Source organism: Heptranchias perlo, chromosome 15 (genome assembly GCF_035084215.1).
Source record: "Heptranchias perlo isolate sHepPer1 chromosome 15, sHepPer1.hap1, whole genome shotgun sequence".
Classification (NCBI taxonomy): Eukaryota; Metazoa; Chordata; class Chondrichthyes; order Hexanchiformes; family Hexanchidae; genus Heptranchias; species Heptranchias perlo.
In genome coordinates this window covers 38,472,999-38,499,513 of record NC_090339.1, presented here as the reverse complement: position 1 = coordinate 38,499,513, position 26,515 = coordinate 38,472,999, and the positions used below count along the sequence as shown (strand labels likewise).

Sequence of the window (26,515 nt, the reverse complement as noted above, 5' to 3'; positions counted from 1 at the left end):
TTTTACAACACCAAGTTATAGTCCAGCAATTTTATAGTAAAATTGTTTACTATTCTCATTTGTATAGTCTTCAATCCCATTCATAACCAGATCCTTATAAAGAAGTTCAGTGACACAACTTTAACTATTTTGTTGTGCATCTATTCTACTTCATCTAATTGTTAAGGAAAATGGTTTAAATTTAACAACCTGCTGACAGTTATTTTATTGTTTCTTTTTATCATTTTAAAGTCTATGGCCCAGAATTTCCTTAGATCTTCTCCCACTCCGCTGCTGTAACTTCAGTGAAAGTGTGGCAGAAATCCTGTTTTCGTGCGTACACGAGGTTTCTGCTACACTTCCGGCAAAGTTACGGCGGCAGAATGGGAGCAGCTCAGTAGAAAGTCTGGGTCTTTGTGACATAGTTCAACCCACTCATAATAGAGTTCAATTCATCCACTTTGAGGTCGTATGCAGTCCAACCCACCTGTTGTGATGTCACAGAGACCAACCCAGCTACTGTGATGTTACCATGGAATCCAATTCATTATTTATTTACTCCCTTTTCCTATTTTACTTCTCTTCTTTACACTCTTTTGAGAGGATGAGCAAATGAACTGTTCTAGACATCTAACAATGATACTCTTGGAGGTGGACCAGAGCAGCCCAGGATATCAGACCGTTTGATTTTCTCTCCCATTGCGATGTCACGCACAGGTCATCCCATGCATTATGACGTCATGTGCAATCCCTCCCATCTACTGTAATGTCATGTACAATGAAACCCATCCATTGTTATATTATGGTATCTTTTCTCAATTAGTAAAGTCATTAGAGAACTGACCCTGTATGGAACACTATGCGAGTTTTCATAAAATTACTGCTAAGATCTAAGATGTACTCAAATGAAATCAGTAGCCCAGGGAGACACCAATGCGTGCAATACTTGAAGACATTGAGGAATTTTCAGAATGATGGACTTTACACCGTTTATTTGGGTGAAACACATATTTCTGAGAATCTGATAACAGGTGACATCTCCTACGGTGTAGTCAATCTCAAATCCCCGTCAGAAGGATTGACACTGATCCATGCCGGAGGAGTAAGAGGCTGGGTTCCATGGCAATACAGGGTCTTCTTCCAGTCACAAGAACTGTGGACATCTCCAAAGACTATAGGTGCTAATGAAGAAGTCTTCAAAGAACTATGTCAGGTGCTCAGGAAGTCCTATGGAAATTGCACAGTGGTGATCAGACCAAAACAGTGGGTTACTTCTCCAGGGTTGAAGCACAGAAATCCTACTGATGACCCATCAGAGATTTCTCCACAGAAACCAAAGATCCAGATTGCCCCATCACAATCTTCATTGACCATCCAAATGACTAATATTTCTTGCTGTCCCAAAATTGCTAGATGTTACGGCCATGAGCTATTGAACTTTCCTCCCAGTTATCCTCACCTCAGTCCTTTAGAATCGGCATGGTCTTCACTCAAATGGGCTATAATCAATAACAGGAAAGATTTTACTGTCACCACTTTTCCAAAAATAAATGACTACAAATGTATCCACTTAAAGGCTTTGATCGAAAATGGCATTGAAGGAGTAACGCCGTACAAATGGAAAACATCTTTTAGTAGAGTCAAGAAGTGGGAAAACCGTTATCTTTACAGCCAAGCTTAGTAATGTCCCTCTCATTTGATAACTGCAAATAAAATGTAAATGGAGTATTGGGACTATTATTTTTAACCTTTTTAGAAAGATTTTAAGACAAGGTACTTCTCCATTTTTATAATTCAGGGATATTATCTAAAATAAAATCCTGGACAGAACCCCTGTGGTCTAGTTTTCAGGACTGCATGATGTATGGTCAGTGCCATCTTAAGAAAAGGCCACCTGTCCAATCTTTAGCAGTTAGTCAGCTGGTCATGACAGCACCTGTTTGACTAATCCAGGCACCTCAGGCTTACATTAGCAGCACTCTGACCAGTTTTCAGCTTTCACTAGATCCCCCCAAGAGACTCTCACACCTGTGGAATTGATCAGTGGCCAGATTTTCCCAGATCTCTCGTACCCTCAGCCTGACTCAGTGACAGTTTCTTTAGATTAGAATGTGTCCCAAACACTCCTAAAATGATCTGGGACCTTATAAATACATTTCCCTCCCATCAAATATTCTATTCTGTTTTCAGAAATATATCTGCAACAGGATAGACCTTCAGAACACAAGATAATTATGGATGAGGAAAGACATTTATCTAATCTTAGTTTATCAATCGAATTTGATTAAGTTGTTCCCTCATTTCTTTGAAGTTAGCCTTTTCAAAGTTATATAACTGGTTCATACTCCTGGAAATGTCTGAATTCCAGATCAAGTTGGACTTTATCATTCTGTGCTTGCTGTCCCCCAAGAACGCTACGACTTCCATTTATAGGAACCTAGGAACAGGAGTAGGCCATTCAGCCCCTTGAATCTGTTCCGCCATTCAATTAGATCATGGCTGATCTGTATTTCCTGTATGTTGTCTGAGTCTGGCACAAATATCAAGTCAAGATTTGCACTGCCTCTCATGTCCTCTTGTGGGATGAAAAATATGAGGAGAGACTCACACCTGGGAGGTCCCTGCTGCTTCTTGATGACTATTTATTGGTGGTGGCTTGTTCCTGCTTTCATGGCTGCAGGCATCAGATCAAGTGGACAAAAGAGGGATAAAAATGCAATAAAGGGGTGAAGCACAAAAAGTACCCTCATAAGCCACCAGAAAAAAAGATGCAACTGAGTCATTATGTAAAAAGTTTCAGGAGGCTGGACAGCAGCACTCTGTTTGCAGCATGCCTGACTGTCTATTTTAAAAAAAATTAGTTATGCTCCTTAAAAAGTGGGAAGGGGATCAGGTATAAATTTGTTTCTCTGTCGATGACACTGGGGCAACTTATGTCAACTTTGTGGATCAATTACAAATACCAACTTAGCAAACTAAATCACAATATTATTATCAGTGTCTACTATGCACTCTAGTCCCTGCGGTGTCCACCAGTTGTGGAAGGCCTCAAGCGTACCAGCAGACACTGTGTGCTCCTTCTCCAGGGCTATGCGGACATGGAGAAAGCTGCGGAAGAGAGGCAGGCAGCCGGAGTGACCACCCCCATGCTGCGTCTAACCTGGACCTGCGGATGATTGACTGTCTTTATGGGTATAAAAATCCTGAGCCTTATTTTTTTTTTAAAAAGAGCTACTCCAAGACAAGGGCTGGCCACTGATCTATCTTGGATTATTTACTAAAAAGTCTCTACTCCCGACAAAGGAGTTAAACGTGCCTCAATTGGCCTCAGTGGAAATATTTGCCATTTTCAAAAAGAATCGCAAGGCATAATGTGAGATCTTTTATGATTGAGTGAGCAAATTACTGCAAATGGGGTAATTGTTAGTCCTCAGAGGCCAAGGGGGCAAAGGTCCACTTATAGGAACTGTTGTTTGACTGTATGGGGAGACATAACTTTACTAAAAATTCTGAAAATATAATATCAAGGGTAGAGATACGGCAAAGCTCCTTCTACACTATCCCATCAAGCACTCCCACGTCATGTCCAGCATGGGAACCAATTAAATTGGAATAATTTGGTCTCTTTAAACTAGTGTCAAGTTACTGGACGTGCATGAGTCAGCAGCTGCTAAGCAAAAGAGGGAGTAATCGGTATTGAACTGGGCTGTTAACAGGTTGTGACAAGAAGATAACATTCTTGAACCAGCAGCATAGTTTACCGAAGGGTGTTTTTAAAATTTATCTTTGTTGGAGTTGCCTCAATGTTTCTTCAACCCAGCCTGCTCCTCTGAGCTACCCACCATATCATTAAAATAACAGGAATAAGGGTGAGCCCATCACATCTGTCATTCTCCCAAGATAGAGATGATACAACAATTGAATTTTGAAAATGGCAGCCTAGGAGCTTTTACAAAAAGTTTTTATACATATATAACTTTAAAATAAAATGCATTTCTTTGATTGGTGCAGGGTGGCAATATTAGGAATTCAACCAGCCGCAATGCCGATGAAAGAATTCTGCTCTTTCAGCGGGTATTTGGTTAAATACATTGTGTGGTATCATACTGAACCAAGCAAATGATGTTCCATTCCTAGCCTGTGGTGAGTTAAGTGGTCTCAGCTGGGGTAGCAGTAAGCTAAAAATCAGTCTAACTGCTTGCTAATGATCTCTATCCAATAAGTCCTACTAGAACATGCATTTGCGGATGTCTGGTGAGGACAGGATCTGGCTTGACTGTGATGGTCCCCCTTGCCCCCCATGGTTGAATAACTTGCTGAAGTCCATTGTCTAGGTTTACACATTAAAAATGGCCACTTGGGTGAGGTGCTGGAGGGCTCTGAATGCCCTTGCAACAGTGTCCCAGCAAAGAGTCTGCACTTCAGGGCAGAAAACTGAATAAAGGTGTGTAGCAGCAATGTGTATACAAGTATTGATCTATCAGAGTATGAAGGTAAATAATAAGAGATGGTCCAGTCAGGAATGGGCTGAAGCAGATTTTCTTGTTTGTGGATTCTGTAGGTGGAATTGCTGTACTCGAAAGTGTGGTTGTAATACAGCACAGTTACTACAACACAAAAGACAATCTTGTTGACTGAACCATTCAATAACCACCCCCCCCCTTCAAGATTATGAAGGCAATTGACAAACAACAACAACTAGATTTATAGAGCACCTTTAATGTACTAGACAAGGGTGATCCAAACAAATGTTCACTGCAGTGATGGGTTCAAATACTAGGGGATACAAGTTAAAATCAAGTTTGGAATAAGAAAGGAGGTCAAGTGGATCTTTTCACCCCAATTGTAATAGAGTTGCACAATAAGCTACCAGGAAAGGCTGCTGAAGTGGGCAGTATAAATGGCTTACCTAATACACAGGGTGAGCAGCTCAGAAGACCTCCTGATAGGTCCGCTCCTGGTGAAATCTCCTAGTATACAGGTGGAGGATGCTTAAGATCACCAGGAAAGATCTCTCCAACTGCTTACCTGTGTTTAAATCTTGGGTAAGTACCCAGGTAACCTTGGAATACCAGTTCACTCGAAGTTTTCCACGATTAGTGGGCCACAATACGTCACCTCCTTTATTGATTCAAATTTCAAAACTATCATTTAAAACTTTTACTGGCACTCACTTTTAGTTTGGACAGGCTGTCCATTATTTATTAGTAGTACTCCTTCTGGGGCTGAGGTTTGCTTATAATTCTCCTGGTGAATTGAGCTTTGCCACCACTCATCAGTCTGTACACAATAGGACAGCGATTCCATATTCACTGTACAGCTGGTTTGAACCTGTTCTATTTGCTTATGTATTTAACCAAAGTGTATAAATTACTGATGTAATGATTAGCTAGAATACAACAAACTCAGCATGTCGTTAAAGCATTACAGGGTAAATCTATGAAAAAAGACAGGCTTATTGGGCCTAATGGCTTTTGGTGCTTTGAGCAATTCTTATGCTCATATTGCAGCAACATATACCCTCTGTCATTATACCTCATTAAAAATGAAATTATATTAGGAGCAAACCTTTAAATAAGTTCAACATTCAAAAATTCTAACTAATTGGGTCAGTTCAAGGCTGGGGTAAACCCTGCATTGGCCTATCTACATTAAGTACATGATTAGAGCTGAACCACCTGCATTGGGCCAGTTGGCATTCATTAGCCCACCAACAGCCTACCAAGCTCTGAATGCATCATCAATAAATTCTTGGGAGTCAGACTCCTACTCTGTCCAATTCATTGACTGGGATGCATTTCTTCCATTTGACCAACCAACATTTTTGATGTATAACCAGTGGGCATGTACACTGGATAGACATCAATAATCATACAACAATCTGATTTTTTTTAAAAATACACCCATTTGTATTAAAATGTATATTCTACCTGCTTATTTTATTTGTAGGTAATAGGTAATAGTGACAGCAAGTCAGATACATATCCCAACTCCCACTAAACCAAACTTGAAGGTCAATGGCAGTAAATAGCCTTTCTCCCTGCCTCTCAAACCATTAGGGAGTCAGATCGATATAATCCCTCCTGTGGCATTCTTTCTATAACAATTTCTGTTAAGCTTTTGCATAAATAATAAGTCCTCATGACACCAGTGAGGCTATTTGATGGGGAGATGTGACTGTAAGTGACAACATGAGGAGGCTGGATTCAAATCTCCAGAGGTGCAGTCACTAATCTAAGGGGCAGCTTCAGCTTCTCATATGGAATTCAACACAGTTCCCTCACTTGTCAGGGTTAGTAACTCCTCTGAGTCAGTTTTTCTTGGCGTTGTCACTAGAACTCTGCTTAAACAGAAATACATATATATGTAGCTGTTAAAGAAATGAACAAAAAAAAGACTTATTGTTAATTACAATTCTCACCTTAAAACTAAAATGCAGGGTGTGAGATATTAAAGAAAGGGTTTCAACACCTTTATATCCCTTTTAAAAATCAAAGAGTTGCAAACAAATGAAAACCCATGGTGTGAAATGTTAAAGAAAGAACAAATAGATATAACAGTAGTAGGTGTTGTCACTGCAGCTAGGGCAGGGCTGCAGGCTCAATGCTTCCACTTCACCAAGTGTCTAACTTCATCAGCATTGCTCTAGGGTACAGAGAATTTGAGGACAGAGGATTAAAGAAAGCCTGTGTTGTGAGACTGCATTTACCCACCATATGGTTCCCTCCATTTTTTTTCCACATTGTGGGAAAATTGTGCCTCCGAACAGCCACATCATGAGTTGAAATAGCTAAGGTCTGGGAGTTTTCTTTTATTCGTTCATGAGATGTGGGCATCATTGGCGAGGCCAGCATTTATTGCCCATCCCTAATTGCCCTGAAGAAGGTGGTGGTGAGCCGCCTTCTTGAACCACTGCAGTCCGTGTGGTGAAGGTTCTCCCACAGTGCTGTTAGGAAGGGAGTTCCAGGATTTTCACCTAGCGACGATGAAGGAACGGCGATATATTTCCGAGTCGGGATGGTGTGTGATTTGGAGGGAAACGTGCAGGTGGTGGTGTTCCCATGTGCTTCTAGGTAGTAGAGGTTGTGGGTTTGAGAGGTGCTGTCGAAGAAGCCTTGGCGAGTTGCTGCAGTGCATCCTGTGGCTGGTACACACTGCAGCCACGGTGCGCCTGTGGTGAAGGGAGTGAATGTTTAGGATGGTGGATGGGGTGCAAATCAAGGGGCTGCTTTGTCTTGGATGGTGTCGAGCTTCTTGAGTGTTGTTGGAGCTGCACTCATCCAGGCAAGTGGAGAGTATTCCATCACACTCCTGACTTGTGCCTTTATAGATGGTGGAAAGGCTTTGGGGAGTCAGGAGGTGAGTTCCTCGCCGCAGAATACCCAGCCTCTGACCTGCTCTTGTAGCCACAGTATTTATATGGCTGGTTCAGTTAAGTTTCTGGTCAATGGTGACCTCCAGGATGTTGATGGTGGGGGATTCGGCGATGGTAATGCCGTTGAATGTCAAGGGGAGGTGGTTAGACTCTCTCTTGTTGGAGATGGTCATTGCCTGGCACTTATCTGGCGTGAATGTTACTTGCCACTTATGAGCCGAAGCCTGGATGTTGTCCACGCCTTGCTGCATGCGGGCTCGGACTGTTTCATCATTTGAGGGGTTGCGAATGGAACTGAACACTGTGCAATCATTAGCGAACATCCCCATTTCTGAACTCCTGCAGCAATGCCCTGGGGCTGAGATGGTTGGCCTCCAACAACCACTACTATCTTCCTTTGTGCTAGGTATGACTCCAGCCACTGGAAAGTTTTCTCCCTGATTCCCATTGACTTCAATTTTACTAGGGCTCCTTGGTGCCACACTCAGTCAAATGCTGCCTTGATGTCAAGGGCAGTCACTCACACCTCACCTCTGGAATTCAGCTCTTTTGTCCATGTTTGGACCAAGGCTGTTATGAGGTCTGGTGCCGAGTGGTTCTGGCGTAACCCAAACTGAGCATCGGTGAGCAGGTTATTGGTGAGTAAGTGCCGCTTGATAGCACTGTCGACGACACCTTCCATTACTTTGCTGATGATTGAGAGTAGACTGATGGGGCGGTAATTGGCCGGATTGGATTTGTCTTGCTTTTTGTGGACAGGACATACCTGGGCAATTTTCCACATTGTCGGGTAGATGCCAGTGTTGTAGCTGTACTGGAACTGCTTGGCTAGAGGCGCAGCTAGTTCTGGAGCACAAGTCTTCAGCACTGCAGCTAGGATGTTGTCGGGGCCCATAGCCTTTGCTGTATCCAGTGCACTCAGCCGTTTCTTGATATCATGTGGAGTGAATCGAATTGGCTGAAGACTGGCTTCTGTGATGGTGGGGATATCGGGACGAGGCCGAGATGGATCATCTACACGGCACTTCTGGCTGAAGATGGTTGCAAATGCTTCAGCCTTGTCTTTTGCACTCACGTGCTGGACTCCGCCATCATTGAGGATGGGGATGTTTGCAGAGCCGCCTCCTCCCGTTAGTTGTTTAATTGTCCACCACCATTCACGACTGGATGTGGCAGGACTGCAAAGCTTTGATCTGATCCGTTGGTTGTGGAATCGCTTAGCTCTGTCTATAGCATGTTGCTTCCGCTGTTTAGCATGCATGTAGTCCTGAGTTGTAGCTTCACCAGGTTGGCACCTCATTTTTAGGTACGCCTGGTGCTGCTCCTGGCATGCTATTCTACACTCCTCATTGGACCAGGGTTGATCCCCTGTCTTGTTGGTAATGGTAGAGTGAGGAATATGCCGGGCCATGAGGTTACAGATTGTGCTGGAATACAATTCTGCTGCTGCTGATGGCCCACAGTGCCTCATGGATGCCCAGTTTTGTGCTGCTAGATCTGTTCTGAATCTATCCCATTTAGCACAGTGGTAATGCCACACAACACGTTGGATGGTGTCCTCAGTGCGAAGATGGGGCTTCATCTCCACGAGGACCGTGCGGTGGTCACTCCTACCAATACTGTCATGGACAGATGCATTTGCGACAGGTAGATTGAGGACAAGGTCAAGTAAGTTTTTCCCTCGTGTTGGTTCGCTCACCACCTGCCGCAGGCCCAGTCTGGCAGCTGTGTCCTTCAGGACTCAGCCAGCTCGGTCAGTAGTGGTGCTACCGAGCCACTCTTGGTGATGGACATTGAAGTCCCCCACCCAGAGTATATTTTGTGCCCTTGCTACCCTCAGTGCTTCCTCCAAGTGATGCTCAACATGGAGGAGGACTGATGCATCAGCTGAGGGAGGACGGTAGGTGGTAATCAACAGGAGGTTTCCATGCCCATGTTTGACCTGATGCCTTGAGATTTTATGGGGTCAAGAGTCAATGTTGAGGACTCCCAGGGCCACTCCCTCCTGACTGTATATCACTGTACCGTCACCTCTGGTGGGTCTGTCCTGCCGGTGGGCCAGGACATACCCAGGGATGGTGATGGAAGAGTCTGGGACATTGCCTGAATGGTATGATTCTGTGAGTATGGCTGTCAGGCTGTTGCTTGACTAGTCTGTGGGACAGCTCTCCTAATTTTGGCACAAGTCCCCAGATGTTAGTGAGGAGGACTTTGGAGGGTCGACTGGGCTTGGTTTGCCATTGTCGTGTCCGGTGCCTAGTGGTCCGGTGCCGGGTGGTCCATCCGGTTTTATTCTTATTATGACTTTTTTAAGCGAGATTTTACAACTGAGTGGCTTGCTAGGCCATTTCAGAGGGCAATTAAGAATCAACCACATTGCTGTAGGTCTGGAGTCACATATAGGCCAGACTGGGTAATGACGGTTGGTTTCCTTCCCTGAAGGACATTAGTGAACCAGATGGGTTTTTACGACAATCCGGTAGTTTCATGGTCACCATTACTGATACTAGTATTTTAATTCCAGATTTTTTGTTTAATTAATTGAATTTAATTAATTAATTGAATTTAAATTCCCCAGCTGCCGTGGCGGGATTTACTGATGGGGCGGTAATTGGCCGGACTGGATTTGTCCTGCTTTTTGTCGACGGGACATACCTGGGCAATTTTCCACATTGTTGGGTAGATGCCAGTGTTGTAGCTGTACTGGAACAGCTTGGCTAGAGGCGCAGCTAGTTCTGGAGCACAAGTCTTCAGCACTACAGCTGGGATGATGTCGGGGCCCATAGCCTTTGCTGTATCCAGTGCACTCAGCTGCTTCTTGATATCACGTGGAGTGAATCGAATTGGCTGAAGACTGGCTTCTATGATGGTGTGGATATCGGGAGGAGGCTGAGATGGATCATCCACTTGGCACTTCTGGCTGAAGATGGTTGCAAACGCTGAGTGGGTCATTTGCTCCATCTCTCAGCTTGTCCCACGATACTGGAAACATAGAAAAATGGAGTTGGGGGGGGAACCATATAGTGGGTCACACAGCCTCAGTCTGATTAACATTTATAGCCTGAAAGCACAAGTTGTGACTTCGGTACTGTTCCATGGGCATTGGTAGCTCTCCTGCACTTTGCCCAATAGCCATTCTTCACTTGTATTCCACCTAATTGACTGATGTGTGGAGGAGAGAGGAGGATATCATCGCTGAGCTTGATAACTCCCTACCAGGGGATATTGGGTAATGATCAGGAACAGAAGCCTTGGCTGATTTTGCCACTGCTAGCTTAACACCACTGAGGCCAGTTCTAACAGAGATCGCTATTAACTCAGGGTGCCAGAGAATGGTGAGCATGTGGAACTCACTGCCCCATGGAATCCTTGAAGCAGATAGAATTGATGCATTTAAGGAGAGGCTTTTTTTTGGTTTAGGCCCCTTTAAAAGGGGGGGTGTAGGCACAATCGTGCCCCTCCATCAATGACACTGGCTTTTACGCCATGCCATTTTGACCGATCAAAATAAAACAAAATCAGACCAGAATTAAATCAAAATTTTATTATGGGTGTCGATGATGCACTCCAGTCCCTGCGGTGCCCACCAGTCGCGGAAAGTCTCAAGCATACTGGCAGACACCGCATGCTCTTTCTCCAGGGCCACCCAGGTGCGGAGAATGCCACGGAAGAGAGACAGGCAGTTGGAGCAACCGCCCCCATGGGCCCCATCCAGCCTGGACCTATAGATGGTTACTTTGGCCAGGCCCAGGAGCAGACCCGCGAGGAGGTCCTCCGACTTGACCGCACCTCCTCCTCTCTGGACTGCCAAAGATCAGGAGCATGGGATTGAAGTGCAACCGAAACTTGAGGAGCAGCCCCTTTAAATAGTAGAATGGGGGCTGCAACCTCTCAAATTCTGTATATACATGGAACACGAACTCCTTAAGGAGAGGCTTGATGCATGCATGAGGGAGCAGGGTGGGAAGAGGTAATTGGAGTGGGAGGAGGCGTGTGTGGAGTACAAATACTGACATAGACCTATTGGGCCGAATGGCCTGTTTCTTTGCTGTAGATTCTATGTAGTTCTATGTAATCATGTTCTATCAATTATATTGTGAGTTAACTCAACCCTTCTACAATTTCCTAGCCAGTTCCCCTCTCCTTCCTCCCTAAATAAGGTCACAGCATTTACTGCATAAATTAAAATTTATATATTGCAAAAAACAGAAACTTATTGAAGTTAATTGTAATTCTTTGTAATAATCTAATGTTTTACTAATTCAATGGTGGGGCTCCCCACAATCCATCTGCTGCACCTATTTCCTGTTCATACAGTTTGAAATGTGTAAAAACTCTCTAGTAACAACAGTCTTTATCGTGATTGGGAGTGAGCAGAACAGTGTATTATATTTGTATTGGAATGATACCACCTGAAATGGATATAACAAGGTATTCATGATACAATATACTTCGACGTGAATCATAACAATGAATTGTGTTTTCAAAAGCAAACAATAAAAAATAGTTTGGGAAACACTTTGCAAAGATTATTGTCCTCATGGACTCCCAGACCACCTGTGACTTCTACAACCTGAAAGAATCCGTGTATCACGTATACATGGAGTGTGAGAGGTTGCAGTCCTTGTTCCATTATTTGAAGGGGGTGCTCTTCAACTTCTGGCTGCACTTCAGTTCTATGCTCCTGATCTTTGGCCACCCAGTGAGGGAGGGGGGTGGTGGGCAAGTCAGAGGACCTCCTCATGGGTCTGCTCCTCGGCCTGGGCAAGGTGGCCATCCACAGGTCCAGGTAGGACGTGGCCTGTGGGTGTGGTCGCTCTGGCTGCCTGCTTCTCTTCCGCAGCCTTGCCCATTCCCGGGTGGCCCTGGAGAAGGAGCACGCGATGTCCGCTGGTACACTTGAGGCCTTCCGTGACCGGTGGGCACCGCAGGGACTGGAGTGCGTAGTGGACACTAGAAATAATATTATTATTTAATTTGCTAAGTTTCCTTTGTCTTTTGTATGATTTGGGTGTTTATTGTTTGTGCCCTTAAGGGGCACTTTTGTTAGGGTTCTTTTATTTTAAGTTAATGACATTGGAGCAACTCAGTGTCTCCTAGCTGGTTTATTAAACAGAGGCAAAGATCATTGTGCCTTTTAATTGCATGCAACCTCCCCTACTTGGAATATTTTATTCAGACTGGTTTATAGATATAATTTGACTATCTGTGTGCTAAACATTAAGCTGGATCGTATGGTGGATTTTCCAATTCCTGTTGGTGCTAAAATCCATTTCACGTTTTCCTCCTGACAGTGGCTCGTTATTGAGCTGGGTGTGCACAGATGTCTGTAAAGAGATCCTGTTAAGGCTGGGTGTGAGAATAAGTTGTACAGTTTTCCTACTTAGAGTAAAAATGTTTCGGTATGGTGATTTCTTCTTGACACCTGATGCAGTTTATCAGAGAAGGTAAAAGTTTCTTTATTTTTATTGTGTTGATTCTTATATATATTAGTGGATGTTTGAGATTAACTTTTAGGTGTGTGAATCCATGTTTTGAAAGTTTTGTTTGCGCTTCAGAGGAAGCCAATATTCCCTAGAGCCTCATCAAAAAAAACCGGAATGTTGAGCCTGAGTTGTTTTAGTTATAGTAGTTGGTTTTTTTTCACCGGGTCTGATTGCTCTCAGTTCTCTTCATCAGGTGAATGATATAGAGATGTAATCACCCTGATTATATACTCTGACTAGTTAATTCACTGATCTCCAAGCCCATCCCCTGTATAGTTAAGTATCTTTCTTTCCCCATCCTTGCTCCTCCAGTGCTGTTTGTTGATTTCTTTGTGATGTTATTGTTTGGGTTTGAGAACATTGTTTCCCTGGTGTAATGTGAAGAAGTGACATAAGAACAGGAGTAGGCCATTCAGCCCCTCGAGCCTGTTCCTCCATTCAGTTAGATCATGGCTGACCTCTACCTCAACTCCATTTACCTGCCTTTGTTTCAAATCACTCAATAACCTTACCCAACAAAAATCTATCTCGGTGGTTCAATTGAAATTTTCAAGATTAAGTACAGCCTTTTTGGGGAGCAAGTTCCAGATTTTCACTACCTTTTTGTGTGGAAAAAGTGCTCCTGATTTCACTCCTAAAAGGCCTCGCTCTAATTTTAACATTATGGCCTCTTGATCTGGATTCCCCCACCAGAGGAAATAGTTTCTCTGTATCTACCCTATCGAATCCCTTAATAATTTTAATTACCTTGATTAGATCACGGCTTAACCTTCTAAGTTCAAGGGGATACAAGCTGAGTTTATGCAAAGTGTCCTTGTAATTTAACCTTTTAAGCCCTGGTATAATCCTGGTGAATCTGCGCTTAAACCTCTTCCAAGGCCATTATATGTTCCCTGAGGTTTGGTGCCCAAAACTGAAACACAGTACTCCAGATGGGGCCTGACAAGGGCTCTGTACAACTCAAGCATAACTTCCTCACTTTTGACTTTTCAACTCCCCTGAGATAAAGGCCAACATTCCTTTTTGTACCTGTGCTCTAGCTTTTAGTGATTTGTGTACCTAATTCTCTTTACCCCTTCACAGCTCCTAGTCTCTCACCATTAAGAAAATATTCCAATTCGTCTTTGGACTCTTTACTTCATCAAAATGATGACAGTGTCTGCTTCTTTTCACCCCTTTCCTCCCCCCCCCCCCTTTCATAAAGATATGGGAAGGAGTATTTGGTAAATGTTAGGAAGAATGGAGAGCTCGGAGTGTATCTTTAAACATTGTCACCTTCTGACGCTGTGATTTTTATTTTACAATTTTCTAATGGAAATGGTGTCCCTTTTTGATTGTAACAATTCTAGGTGAGGTGTGCAGATTTTAATGAATTAGTTACAGATACTTTGGAGAGATGGACTCATAACACTTGTTTTTATTGTGCCTTAAAATGAGATTTATTTTCCCCCAATTTTCTCTCCACCTTGTAAAGACACTAACTCTTGCTGAGGTATGGTTATATGGATGCTGGCAGCCTGCTGAGGCCTCATCCAATTTGGCTACCCTTTCAAGGAAGCCTTGATGTTGAGTATTGGCATGTTATTTGATTGGTGTGAATGGGAGAGGTCATGAAAGGAGGCATCATACTGAGCTCAATTTGGCCCTTACCTAACCTCCACAATCCGACAGTAGTTGCTGGATAGCAATTAGGGTGGGAAACTTGGCTGAATTTTTTTAAAGTCCTCTGTAGCCCAGTGATGCTGTGACCAATTGCACAACTCTTACTGGTGCCCAGTCTGGGATCAGCTGACAACAGAGACAAGAGATTGACTGAGACTTTCCTAGTCTGTGTGGTCCAGTATCGCACAGGGCATTGTATTTATCCAATGAACCATTGGTGGAGCTTTATATATTTGTAATTAGTACAGGCGGGAGGGATGCCTGTTTATCATTGTGCTGTAGTATCTTTGTATCAGTAACTGAGAATGACAACTGCAATAATTCTTCCTTTGCCCTTGGCCTAGACATTGTCACAACTCTCTTTTACAATTTAATCTGCTTCTACTGTATCCTATTTTATTTTAAAAGTTATTGGTGGAACTTGAGAGTAAATCTCCATCAGTGCTCCTTTCCAAAGTTGAAGAATAGATTTATGTTTTTTTTAAACATTTGAGTGCTATATATTCACTGGGGAACTGACCCAGAAGAGATACTAAACCCTACTGTGTGAGGGAGCTGGATTAATATCAATAGAGCTAATCACTGAAGTGTCAGCCCTGTTCGATTTAGATGACTTTTTTTCTTACTGTTTCTAAACCTAGTGATGTGATATACTTTGCATCACAAATATAATTCTTACAGTAATTACTGCCACGGCATCTATAATGATGAGGGAAATGTCTTGTAGGTTGTTTTAAAATCAATCTGTGTGCAGAGTGATGAGCTTGGGTGGTTTGCTGCAAAATAATCTCCAGGTCTTTCTGATCTGTTGCTAGTCCGTTGATTATCATTTTTTTTCCCTCTCCAATTTTTCTCTTTCTAAAGACACTGACTCCTGGTTTAGGGCTCCACGTGAGCTGGCTCTAATACTTCTCCCAAGTGGCCGGTCTTCAAGCCTGAGACTATCAACAGTTTATTTGACCATAGAGAGCATCAGGACTGAGCTTGATTTTGTCTGCACCCAATAACCATACATACTTTTCCAGCAGGGGGTTAGTGGAGGTGAAGAAGAGCTGGAATCCTGGCTGATTTTAAACTTTTTTTGTACTCTCCCTTACCCAGCAGGGTGGGAAGTAAGGGAGAGTACAGTGGCTCTGGCTAGTTGCAATACCTCCACCACTGCTGAGATCAGATAATTCAGTACAGATCAAAGAGACAAAAGTTATTATAACACTTATGATGTGTACCTTCTTACTGCTATTCTGGACAGTAACCTCAAAATTCTCTTGTCGTGCTAGAAGGAACTGAGCAAGGGATTTTGGGAAACAGTATCAAGACTATACTCTCTAACAGCAAATAATTCTCCTAACAAAACAATTAAAACCTATGTTTTCGGAAATTGCCTGCAGTGCCACATAGCTGCGTTCCCTATTTGCATGTAAAAATGGTGATCAAGATCACAGCATAGAAACAGGTCTGGAAGTTCAGCACATGTTGGTTCATCACAGCATCTAACTGTTTCTTAAATGATTACAGGATTTTGGCTCCACTGCCCTACCCGGAAGTCCAGTCAAAACATACTTCATTCTGTATGAAGAAATTTCTGACATCAGTCCTAAATTCGCCCGTTTGAACCCATGCCCCTTATTCCTGCTGTCTAGGTTTAATTTGAAGTGCGTTCTGGACTTGCCCTTAACTTTACCTCTAGAAGGCCACTTCCATCACCACCTTTTTTTTAAGGCTGAATAGCCCATTGGGTGGAAATTCCTTTAGGCCCATTTTCGTGCCTGAAATAGGCATCATGTACGGAGCATGGGCTGACTGAAAGGCTGAAGCCAGCCCAAAATTGGGCCTTGGGCCTCATTATCTTTATTTGTGCGAGCTGTTGATGCCTGTCGTACCTCCACAGCCAGCTCGCCCATTTTAAAAAGATAAATATCGGGCTGTTTGCTATGCCAGCACCGGCCCGGAGGTAAGTCCTAGGGGCAGGTTGGAGAGACAACAGTGGGGTCCTATTTGTCAGTAATGTGGTCAGGGGAGCACTCCTGCTCCTCCTGGCTCCACAGGAATGATTTTAGAATTTAAAAAAACTTACCTTTTGTTGGCTGCTGAGTCTACAAAATACCCCATGATCTCTTTTAACTTTAACCGTATTTGGACAACATTCATGGAGTAGTTATGTCAACTGTTTTTCTTCTGCATATGCAGTGCTTTACACTTGTCCATATTAAGTTTCTCCTGCTTTTGTTCCATTCACTCCACTTGCATACTTTGTTTAACTTGCTTTGTGCTTCCTGGGCTGGTTGCTGACTGTGGCTGAGACCCACTTTATTAAACAATAGGCTCACACTGGGGTATGGTGAACGAACAAGTTCAAATTCTGTTTTTAATTACATGGGATTTCAGGGTCACATTTTGAGATACTATCAAGTTTTCTGTGAGAACTGCAAACTAGCAGCCTTGATTATTGATTGCTTCTTGATGTTTAAATGCTGTTCAGAGTGCGATAATGGTGTAGGGAACTTTACTGATAGTGTGCCTGCAGGGCAACTTGCAAAGCAGTTCTATGCTTTTTATTTAGTTTAAACATTCCCTCATTTTTTTATGAAGACACCTGAGCAAGAAGGGAAAACATTCTCAGCAAGTGTCTAATTCTGAATCAAAGTCCATAATGGAGGACATTATCAAAGTTTGAAGAGAAGGTGAAGTAAATTTTAAAAAGTGACTAGTGATTTAGGTGATACCAACCGTAGATTTGCAAAGCCTGTAAATTGTATGAAAGAGAAAATTCTGACAGAAGTAAGACATTAGACCTCAAGGAGTTCAATGGATCTCAGACCTTGGGAAAGAATGAGTTATAGATTGATCAGTTTTGATTTTAACATCAGGAAGGTGCAGGAAAGAGAATGGGTATTTAGAACAGCATATTTGGAGCTTATTAGGAACAAGAAGAAAGTTCAGAGGAGCAGTGACCAATTAGAAATTAACAAAAAAATTAAGGGATGGCCTATCAGATGACTAGCCATAGTGGTGCTGTGGGAGGCCACACTGGGTTAAATTGGGATTGGAATCTAAACACAAACTCACTCGTGCATCTTCTCTCCCCCTCTGTGCAATCAGAGCTGTTGCTCCACGCCAGTGCAATGTGTTTTAAATGTTTTTGGCTTGCAGCCAGTTAGGTGTGGCTGCTTATTGGTCCGTAAATTGCTCTGAGTGGCAAACCAACGTTGCTTGCCGCTCCATAGATTTATACTAACCCACTAAATTAACCGTGGTCTTTACTGCATGCACTTCCTCTAATAATTGTAAACAATTTTACAACACCAAGTTATAGTCCAGCAATTTTATTTTAAATTCACAAGCTTTCGGAGGCTTCCTCCTTCGTCAGGTGAACGATGTGAAAAACGATGCCAATCCCAATTTAACCCAGTGTGGCCTCCCACAGCACCACTATGGCTAGTCATCTGATAGGCCATCCCTTAATTTTTTTGTTAATTTCACATCGTTCACCTGACGAAGGAGGAAGCCTCCGAAAGCTTGTGAATTTAAAATAAAATTGCTGGACTATAACTTGGTGTTGTAAAATTGTTTACAATTGTCAACCCCAGTCCATCACCGGCATCTCCACATCATGACTTCCTCTAATAGGAAGTGGAGAACAGCCCAGTGTTAGTTCCAGTGAAGCTAGGAACCATGGGAGGACCACTCTTACCCCTCGACCAATCAGATTGCAGAATTTTTGACAAGCTGTGCACCTTTACTGCAAGCTTGGAACGTTAAATCCAGAAAGGTGTAACACAAATCATTTGTAAAAACAGTTATAGACTGTGTGTGTGTGGGTGGGGGGTTGGGGGGGGCAGGGGAATGGTAAGAAATAATCGAATTAAATAAGAGACGAAGGAAAAAATTAAAAAAAAATGTTTTTAATAGTTTTTGGTCATTTAAAAAAAATAAGAAGTAAAGCGACTCCACATTTTTAAAAGTTAATTTTTAGTTGTTTGGCAGTCATTAAGACTGTTACTAAAACTTATTTTAGACCTGGTATTTTTAAGCATACCTGTTTTGTGGCGATATTAGTTACTTTCCTGCTGGGCAGAAGAGCAAGTTGGCGCTGGTCTATTGATTGCAGCCGGTGATATCCCCTAATGCGAAGCTGATAGATCGCCAGCAAACCAGGAAGAGCCAGTTCCAGATTTCCGCCTTTGACTGCGCAAGTGCAAACGCCGAAACTTGCTCTTTCGTTTGGCCACTGACAACAGTGAGCGCTGTTGAGCTCACTGTTCTTTTTAAAGCAATTTCCGGCCCCGTGTATTTTGCACTTTAAGGAAAATGGAGTCAGCAATTTATCCTAAGTACTAGATTTGTTTATCTAAACTCTCTCGAGAATGAACAGCGATAAAATCAAATACCAACAAAGTTTTTGAGAAACTCTCTACACGCCTTTGATTTTTAAAGATCCAGCTTTAAAACCAGGAATAAGGCAGCTCTGAAATATATAAGACCACATTGTGTGGTGTGAGGTTGCTTCAAATTGAGCAAAATTTGGAATGGGCTGTTTGCACACCCTTGCTTTGGGAGGCACAAAACTACCAGTTATTCAGATCAGATGGGTAGAAGGGCTCCAAAGCAACACTCACTCACTTTTCCTCAATAATGTTGTTAAAGGTGGAAATGTTAACTTAAGATCATAAAATATTGCTACATTTTGACGACTGCAAAAGACAGCCTTTCTGTATTCAAAAGGATTCAGAAAGTTACTATAATACTTATCTGGCTAAGGTAGCTGATCACTGTAAATATGAAATGTCTGCACAGGGTAACATTAAACTGGCCTGTCTTTTCAGCTGCAATTTATACTTTAAATGATGGGTACAGTACACTCTATGTAATCTCACACCTAATACTAGGCTAGCTCATTCACTTCTTATCCAAAATGGCCTTTTAATTTCCAACTAGGGGGCATTTTCTTTGGCTCTTGAGTTCCGAACTGATTTAATTGGCCTACAATCCTAAGATTTTGATTTAGCTTTTGGATATTAAATGCTTTGTTTTTAAATCTCTTGGTTCCTGAATTTATTGAATGTTTCACCAGAATCCAATTGTAATAATTGGCCTGCGGTGCTCGGTGTGTTGCTGGCCTACGGTGCTCGGTGTGTTGCTGGCCTGCGGTGCTCGGTGTGTTGCTGGCCTGCGGTGCTCGGTGTGTTGCTGGCCTGCGGTGCTCGGTGTGCTGCTAGTGATGATCTGATGAGTTTCTCATGTATTTAACTTTGAAGGTAGATTTTAATGTACTTTTTCCCCAACTTTCTTACCATCTCCTGAAGGTGTTAGCTTTTGTTGAAGTATGGTTCCATGTGCTGCTCTCCAGTACCTAGTTCAAATGGCCATCCTTCATGTCTGAGGCTAGGCAATGAGTGTTGGCAGGCAATTCAACTGTAGAATGTATTACAACCAGTGTTATACTTGCCCGGTATCCATACACGCATTCCACTGTCGATCTCTGGATGGCAATTAGGAACTCATACTATGCATTCTCCTGCCGCCCCCCACCTCTCCAGTCTAAGGATTCTGAGACTAATTGTAGCGTCTCTACCGTCACCTTGGCTAAGAGGGACTAACTCAGTATAGATCTTTCTGCACTGTATGGCTCAATATCCAACCAGGCAGTACACTTTCCAACTCGGGGCCCTATATTTTTAAGAGGCATTCTTGGTGTGGAGGCCTGGTTAAGAGAGAGAGAATGGGAGCAGTGTGAAGAGCTGGAACAGATGTGTGGCATTTCCATCATAATGACATTTTCACAATTGAAAAATAATTCTGCATGACCTCCGCCCCCCCCCCCCCCCATTGGCAACCTCTTTTGGATGATCATTGTATATGTCATTTGGAAAGTTTGTACTTTGTTATCCAAGATTTGGATGAATTTATGTTTATAGAGCAAATACTCCAAGCAGTGACCAGCTCTTCCTTCAGAGATTCCTGGCTCTGCGCTGCATGTGTACCTCCTCCTTCCAGCTGAAAGAATAAGATGCTTAAAACTAGCCTATAGGCATTCTTCAGTGGGGCTGGACTAGCCCTCCCCATTTGTAAAGTACAAAGTGACATTGGCGAAAAAAAAGTTGCAGTAGTGTCCTTTTATTATCCACACCCCAACCCCCTTCCCCAACTTGAGGAACAGTCTGAGGATACTTCAATCCAAGTATCTGTTCCAAACAATTCATTTAACAGTTACTTATGACCACCTTTCATGTTGTTACGCTGTCCACGTTGTGAGAGAGATGACATCAATAGATAGTTGACCTGAAGAGTTCAGAAGATGTGTGTTGGGAGCATGTGGCAATGGAAAATAGAGCAATGAACAGTATCCAAAATGTTTGAGTTTCTTCAAACTGAATTGTGTGTTCTGCACCTTCTATAACTCCCATCCTCTCTACCATTGTTACGGAGATCCTATGAGAGGGGAATGTATGCACAGGGAAGGGAGGAGAAGGATCTAAGTGGAGTGTAAAGGAGAGTTTTGAAAAATTGTTCGCACTCAAAGCCTCAGTCTTTTAACTGTTCTGAATGTCCCATATCTTATACATAATAAATAGGAGCAGGAGTAGGGTTTACAGCCCCTTGAGCCTGCTCTGCCATTCAATAAGATCATGGCTGATCTTCCACCTCAACTTCACTTTCCCGCCTATCCCCATATCCCTTGATTCCCTTAGTGTCCAAAAATCTATCAATCTCAGTCTTGAATCTACTCAACGACTGAGTATATTCCCTTCTGGGGTAGAAAATTTCAAAGATCCACAGCCTTCTGAGTGAAGAAATCTTTCCTCATCTCAGTCCTAAATGGCCGACTCCTTATCTTGAGATTATGACCCTTAGTTCCAGATTCTCCAGCCAGGGGAAACAACCTCTCAGCATCTACCCTGTCAAGCCCTCTCAGAATCTTATGTTTCTATGAGATCACCTCTCATTCTTAACTCCAAGAATGTAGGCCCATTCTACTCAATCTCTCCTCGGAGGACAACTATCTCATCCCAGGAATCAATCTAGTGAACCTTTGTTGCACCTTCTCTAAGGCAAGTACATCCTTCCTTAGGTAAGGAGACCAAAACTTTACACAGTACTCCAAGTGTGGTCTCACCAGAGTCCTATATAATTGCAGCAAAACCTCCTTACTCTTATACTGGTAGTGGTTGTTGGAGGCCAATCATCTCAGCCCCAGGATATTGCCGCAGGAGTTCCTCAGGGCAGTGTCCTAGGCCCAACCATCTTCAGCTGCTTCATCAATGACCTTCCCTCCATCATAAGGTCAGAAATGGGGATGTTCGCTGATGATTGCACAGTATTCAGTTCCATTCGCACCCACTCAGATAACGAAGCAGTCCGTGCCTCCATACAGCAAGACCTGGACAACATCCAGGCTTGGACTGATAAGTGGCAAGTAACATTCGTGCAAGGCAATAACCATCTCCAACAAGAGAGGGTCTAACCACCTCCCCTTGACATTCAATGGCATTACCATCGCCAAATCCCCCACCATCAACATCCTGGGGGTCACCATTGACCAGAAACTTAACTGGACCAGCCAATATAAATACTGTGGCTACAAGAGCAGGTCAGAGGTTGGGTATTCTGCCCCGAGTGACTCACCTCCTGACTCCCCAAAGTCTTTCCACCATCTACAAGGCACAAGTCAGGAGTGTGATGGAATACTCTCCACTTGCCTGGATGAGTGCAGCTCCAACAACACTCAAGAAGCTCGACACCATCCAGGACAAAGCAGCCCGCTTGATTGGCACCCCATCCACCACCCTAAACATTCACTCCCAGCACCAGCGCACAGTGGCTGCAGTGTGTACCATGCACAAGATGCAATGCAGCAACTCGCCATGGCTTCTTCGACAGCACCTCCCAAACCTGCGACCTCTACCACCTAGAAGGACATGGGAACAACACCACCTGCACGTTCCCCTCCAAGTCACACACCATCCCGACTTGGAAATATATCGCCGTTCCTTCATCGTCGCTGAGTCAAAATCCTGGAACTCCCTTCCTAACAGCTCTGTGGGTGAACCTTCACCACACGGACTGCAGCGGTTCAAGAAGGCGGCTCACCACCACCTTCTCAAGGGTAATTAGGGATGGGCAACAAATGCTGGCCTCGTCAGTGATGTCCACATCCCATGAACGAATTTTAAAAAAATACTCTAACCCTCCTGCAATAAAGGCTAATATACCATTTGCCTTCCTAATTGCTTGCTGTACCTGCATGTTAACTTTCTGTGACTCGTGTACAAGGACATCCAAATCCCTCTGAATACCAACATTTCTTAGTCTCTCATCTTTTAAAAAATATTCTGCTTTTCTATTTTTCCTACCAAAATGGATAATTTCACATTTCCCCATGTTATACTCCATCTGCCACCTTCTCGCCCACTCACTTAACCTGTCTATATCCCTTTGCAGTCTCTTTGCGTCCTCCTCACAGCTTACTTTCCCACCTAGCTTTGTATCATCAGCAAACTTGGATACTTTGCATTCGGTCCCCCTATCTAAGTCATTGATATAGATTGTAAACAGCTGAGGCCCAAGCACTGATCCTTGCAGCACCCCACTGGTTACAACCTGCCGACCCGAAAATGACCCGTTTATTCCTACTCGCTGTTTTCTATCTGTTAACCAATCCTCAATCCATGCTAATATATTACCCCGAATCCCATGAGCCCTAATCTTATGTAACAACCTTTTGTGTGGCACCTTATCGAAAGCCTTTTGAAAATCCAAAACACCGATTTCACCTTATCTACCCTTCTAGTTACGCCCTCAAAAAACTTTAATAGATTTGTCAAACACGATTTCCCTTTCATAAAACTGTGTTGACTCTGCCTAATCATATTATGACTTTCTAAGTGCACTATTAATAATAGATTCTAGCATTTTCCCTACTACTGATGTCAGGCTAACTGGCCTATAGTTCCCTGCTTTCTCTCTCCCTCCTTTCTTGAAAAGTGGGGTTACATTTGCTACCTTACAATCCATGGGGACTGTTCTGGAATCTAGGGAATTCTGGAAGATCAAAACCAATGCATCCACTATCTCTGCAGCCACCTCTTTTAAAACCCTAGGATGTAGCGCATTAGGTCTGGGGATTTGTCGGCTTTTAGTCCCATTAATTTCTCTGGTGCTTTTTCTTTATTAATGTTAATTACTTTAAGTTCCTCACTCTCATTAGACCCTTGGTTCCCTACTATATCTGGTGTTTTTTCTGTCTTCTACTGTAAAGACAGATATGAAATATTTGTTTAACATCTCTGCCATTTCCTTATTCCCCATTATAATTTCTCCTGTCTCTGCCTGTAAGGGACCCACTTCTGCTTTTGCTAATCTCTTCCTTTTTACATACTTGTAGAAGCTCTTACAATATGTTTTTAAATTTTTTGCTAGTTCAGCTTTCTCCCTCTTAATCAATTTCCCGGTCATCCTTTGCTGATTTCTAAAACCCTCCCAAACCTCAGGCTTACCACTCTTTTTGGCAACATTGTAAGCCTCTTTTAATCTAATTCTATCCTTAACTTCTCTAGTTAGCCATTGGTTGGACCACTTTTCCCGTGGAATTCTTATTCCTCAGGGGAATGTATATTCGTTGAGAATTATGAATTATTTCTTTAATTGTTTGCCATTGCTTATCTACCATCATATCTTTTAATCTAATTTCCCAATCCACCTTAGCCAACTCACCCCTCATGCCTACGTGATTGGCTTTGTTAAATTTAAGACCCTAGTTGGACTTAACTACATCACTCTCAAACTTAATATGAAATTCTATCGTATTATGATCATTCTCTCCGCAGAGGATCCTTAACTATAAGATTACTAATCAACCCCTTCTCATTACACAGTACTAGATCTAAAATAGCCTGTTCCCTTGTTGGTTCCTCGACACGTTGCTCTAGAAAACTGTCTCGCATAGATTCCATGAACTAGTGTTCCAAACTACTTTTGCCACTTTGGTTTGCCCAGTCTATCTTGTAACGAATGCTTCGTGCATTCAGATATAGCGCTTTTTAATTTTAACTTTTCACTGTTTTTCCCTGATGTGACCTTAGTCACTAATGCCCTATTACCTTTGTTAAACTCTCTGTCCCTTCCTGACACACACTACTTGTTTTTACCCAAATCGCTACTTTGCTTTACAGCCTTGACTTTTTCCTCTTTAGATGAATAAATCTACCCTTACCCAAACCCCCACCCCCTTTCCCCCCCCCCCCCCCACATTTAGTTTAAAGCCCTATCTACCGCCCTACTTATTCGATTCGCCAGGACACTGGTCCCAGCCTGGTTTAAGTGGAGCCCGTCCCAATGGAACAGCTCCCTATTTCCCCAGTTCTAGTGCCAGTGCACCATGAATTGAAACCCCTGCTTCCCACACCACTCTTTCAGCCACGCATCTAATCTGTTTGTCCCTATGCCAATTTGCACGTGGCTGAGGTAGTAATCCAGAGATTATTACCTTTTGAGATTCTGCTTTTCAATTTGGTCCCTAGCTCCTCAAATTCCCTCAGCACAACCTCATTCCTAGTTCTACCTATATCGTTGGTTCCTACGTGGACCACAACAACTGGACCCTCCCCCTCCTGCTTCAAGTTCTTCTCCAGCCGCAAGGAGATGCCCTTACCCCTGGCACTGGGCAGGCATCACAGCCTCCGGGACTCCCAGTTGTGGCTGCAGGGAACAGTATCTATCCCCCTGACTTTACAATCCCCTAATACTACCACATTCCTTTTCGCACCTTCAATTTGAATCATTAAGACTGCTTATGCCTCTGAAACATTGCCCACCCGCACCTTCACATTATCACCGTGTTGAAACCCTTATGCACACAATTGTTGCCTCAAGACTCTTAATTCTCCAATGCTATCTTGCTGGACTCCTTATTTTCACCTTATATAGCCTTCACTACCTGCTTCCTGTTCCACTTGCCCATCATGCCTCCATTGACTCCCTGTTTTCCAGTGCACTAAATTCAAAATTCTTGTTTGCAAATCCCTCCCTCACCCTACACCCAGCCCACACCTTTTTGCATTATCTCCTCCTTCAGCCCCTCTCCCCATTATTGTTCTTTCATTGGTAAAGCCTTCAGCTTTCTCAATTCTACTCTCTGGTACTCCTTTCCTAAACCTTAGCCTTACCATTTCTTTTCCAGCTTTTAAAAACATTCTCAAAACCTATTTTCATGCAGTGTCAACGGTCCTAACTCTTCCTACTCAGTATCTGCTGTCTCCAATGTGAAAATATTTTATAAGTGTTATGAATTTTTAAAATCAAGCTCCAATCTTTTGACTATTATGCCAATGTTTCTGCTCCTCCATCCACTTAGTTGCTATGGGAGATGCTTAAGCTGCATCATAGTAAGTCTCAGACTAAGCTCCTTATTGGTGAACTGATGTTTGAGCTGCTGTCTCTTCAGCCACATACTTTACTGTGTGAAGTACTTTGACACCTGCATGTACATTGACTAACTCATTTACTGAGTGACAACACTGTAAACATCCTCACCCATGATACAAACAAAATATTCAGATATTTACCCTACAGTATGTGTTCATAGAGCAATAAGCTCCTGTGAGGTGTATTCTTCCACACACAACATTCATCAAACAAAGTGCTGGGGAAGAATGAATCTTTAATCTAGAACACTCCCATGATTTTTTTTAAATTTAAGACCATCCCTGTATGGAGGTAACAAGGAGGGTCGATGAGGGTAGCACTTTTGATGTAGACTACATGGATTTTAGCAAGGCTTTTGACAAGGTCCCACATGGCAGACTGGTCAGAAAAGTAAAAGCCCATGGGATCCAAGGGAAAGTGGCAAGTTGGATCCAAAATTGGCTCAGTGGCAGAAAGCAAAGGGTAATGGTCAACGGGTGTTTTTGTGACTGGAAGGCTGTTTCCAGTGGGGTTCCGCAGGGCTCAGTACCAGGTCCCTTGCTTTTTGCGGTATATATCGATGATTTAGACTTAAATGAAGGGGGCATGATTA

The 26,515-nt window shown here is 43.0% G+C and overlaps 2 protein-coding genes across 5 annotated transcripts in view; both read left to right on the top strand.

Annotated features, from left to right (window-relative positions):
* Window positions 1-874: 874 nt before the first annotated feature.
* On the top strand, window positions 875-1,660 carry LOC137332803 (uncharacterized protein C21orf140-like). Its single transcript, XM_067996738.1, has 2 exons — window positions 875-1,246; window positions 1,298-1,660. Exons 1-2 carry the CDS (start codon window positions 875-877, stop codon window positions 1,658-1,660), a joined length of 735 nt encoding a protein of 244 aa, XP_067852839.1.
* An 11,019-nt stretch (window positions 1,661-12,679) lies between these two features.
* The window catches only part of LOC137333016 (synaptotagmin-like protein 2), an 86,966-nt gene continuing 73,130 nt past the window's right edge, over window positions 12,680-26,515 (top strand). For 3 of the 4 annotated variants that reach the window (XM_067997090.1, XM_067997091.1, XM_067997088.1), the window contains exon 1: window positions 12,680-12,801. The gene's annotated coding sequence lies outside the window, so the exon portion shown is untranslated. The remainder of the gene's footprint in view (window positions 12,802-26,515) is intronic. The other variant, XM_067997093.1, reaches the window with a different exon arrangement.

Coding starts and splice junctions, on each gene's coding strand:
- LOC137332803 (XM_067996738.1), top strand. CDS start 875: ATGTACTCAAATGAAATCAGTAGCCCAGGGAGACACCAATGCGTGCAA. Junction 1,247..1,297: donor TGATCAGACCAAAACAGTGG/GTTACTTCTCCA, acceptor GACCCATCAGAG/ATTTCTCCACAGAAACCAAA.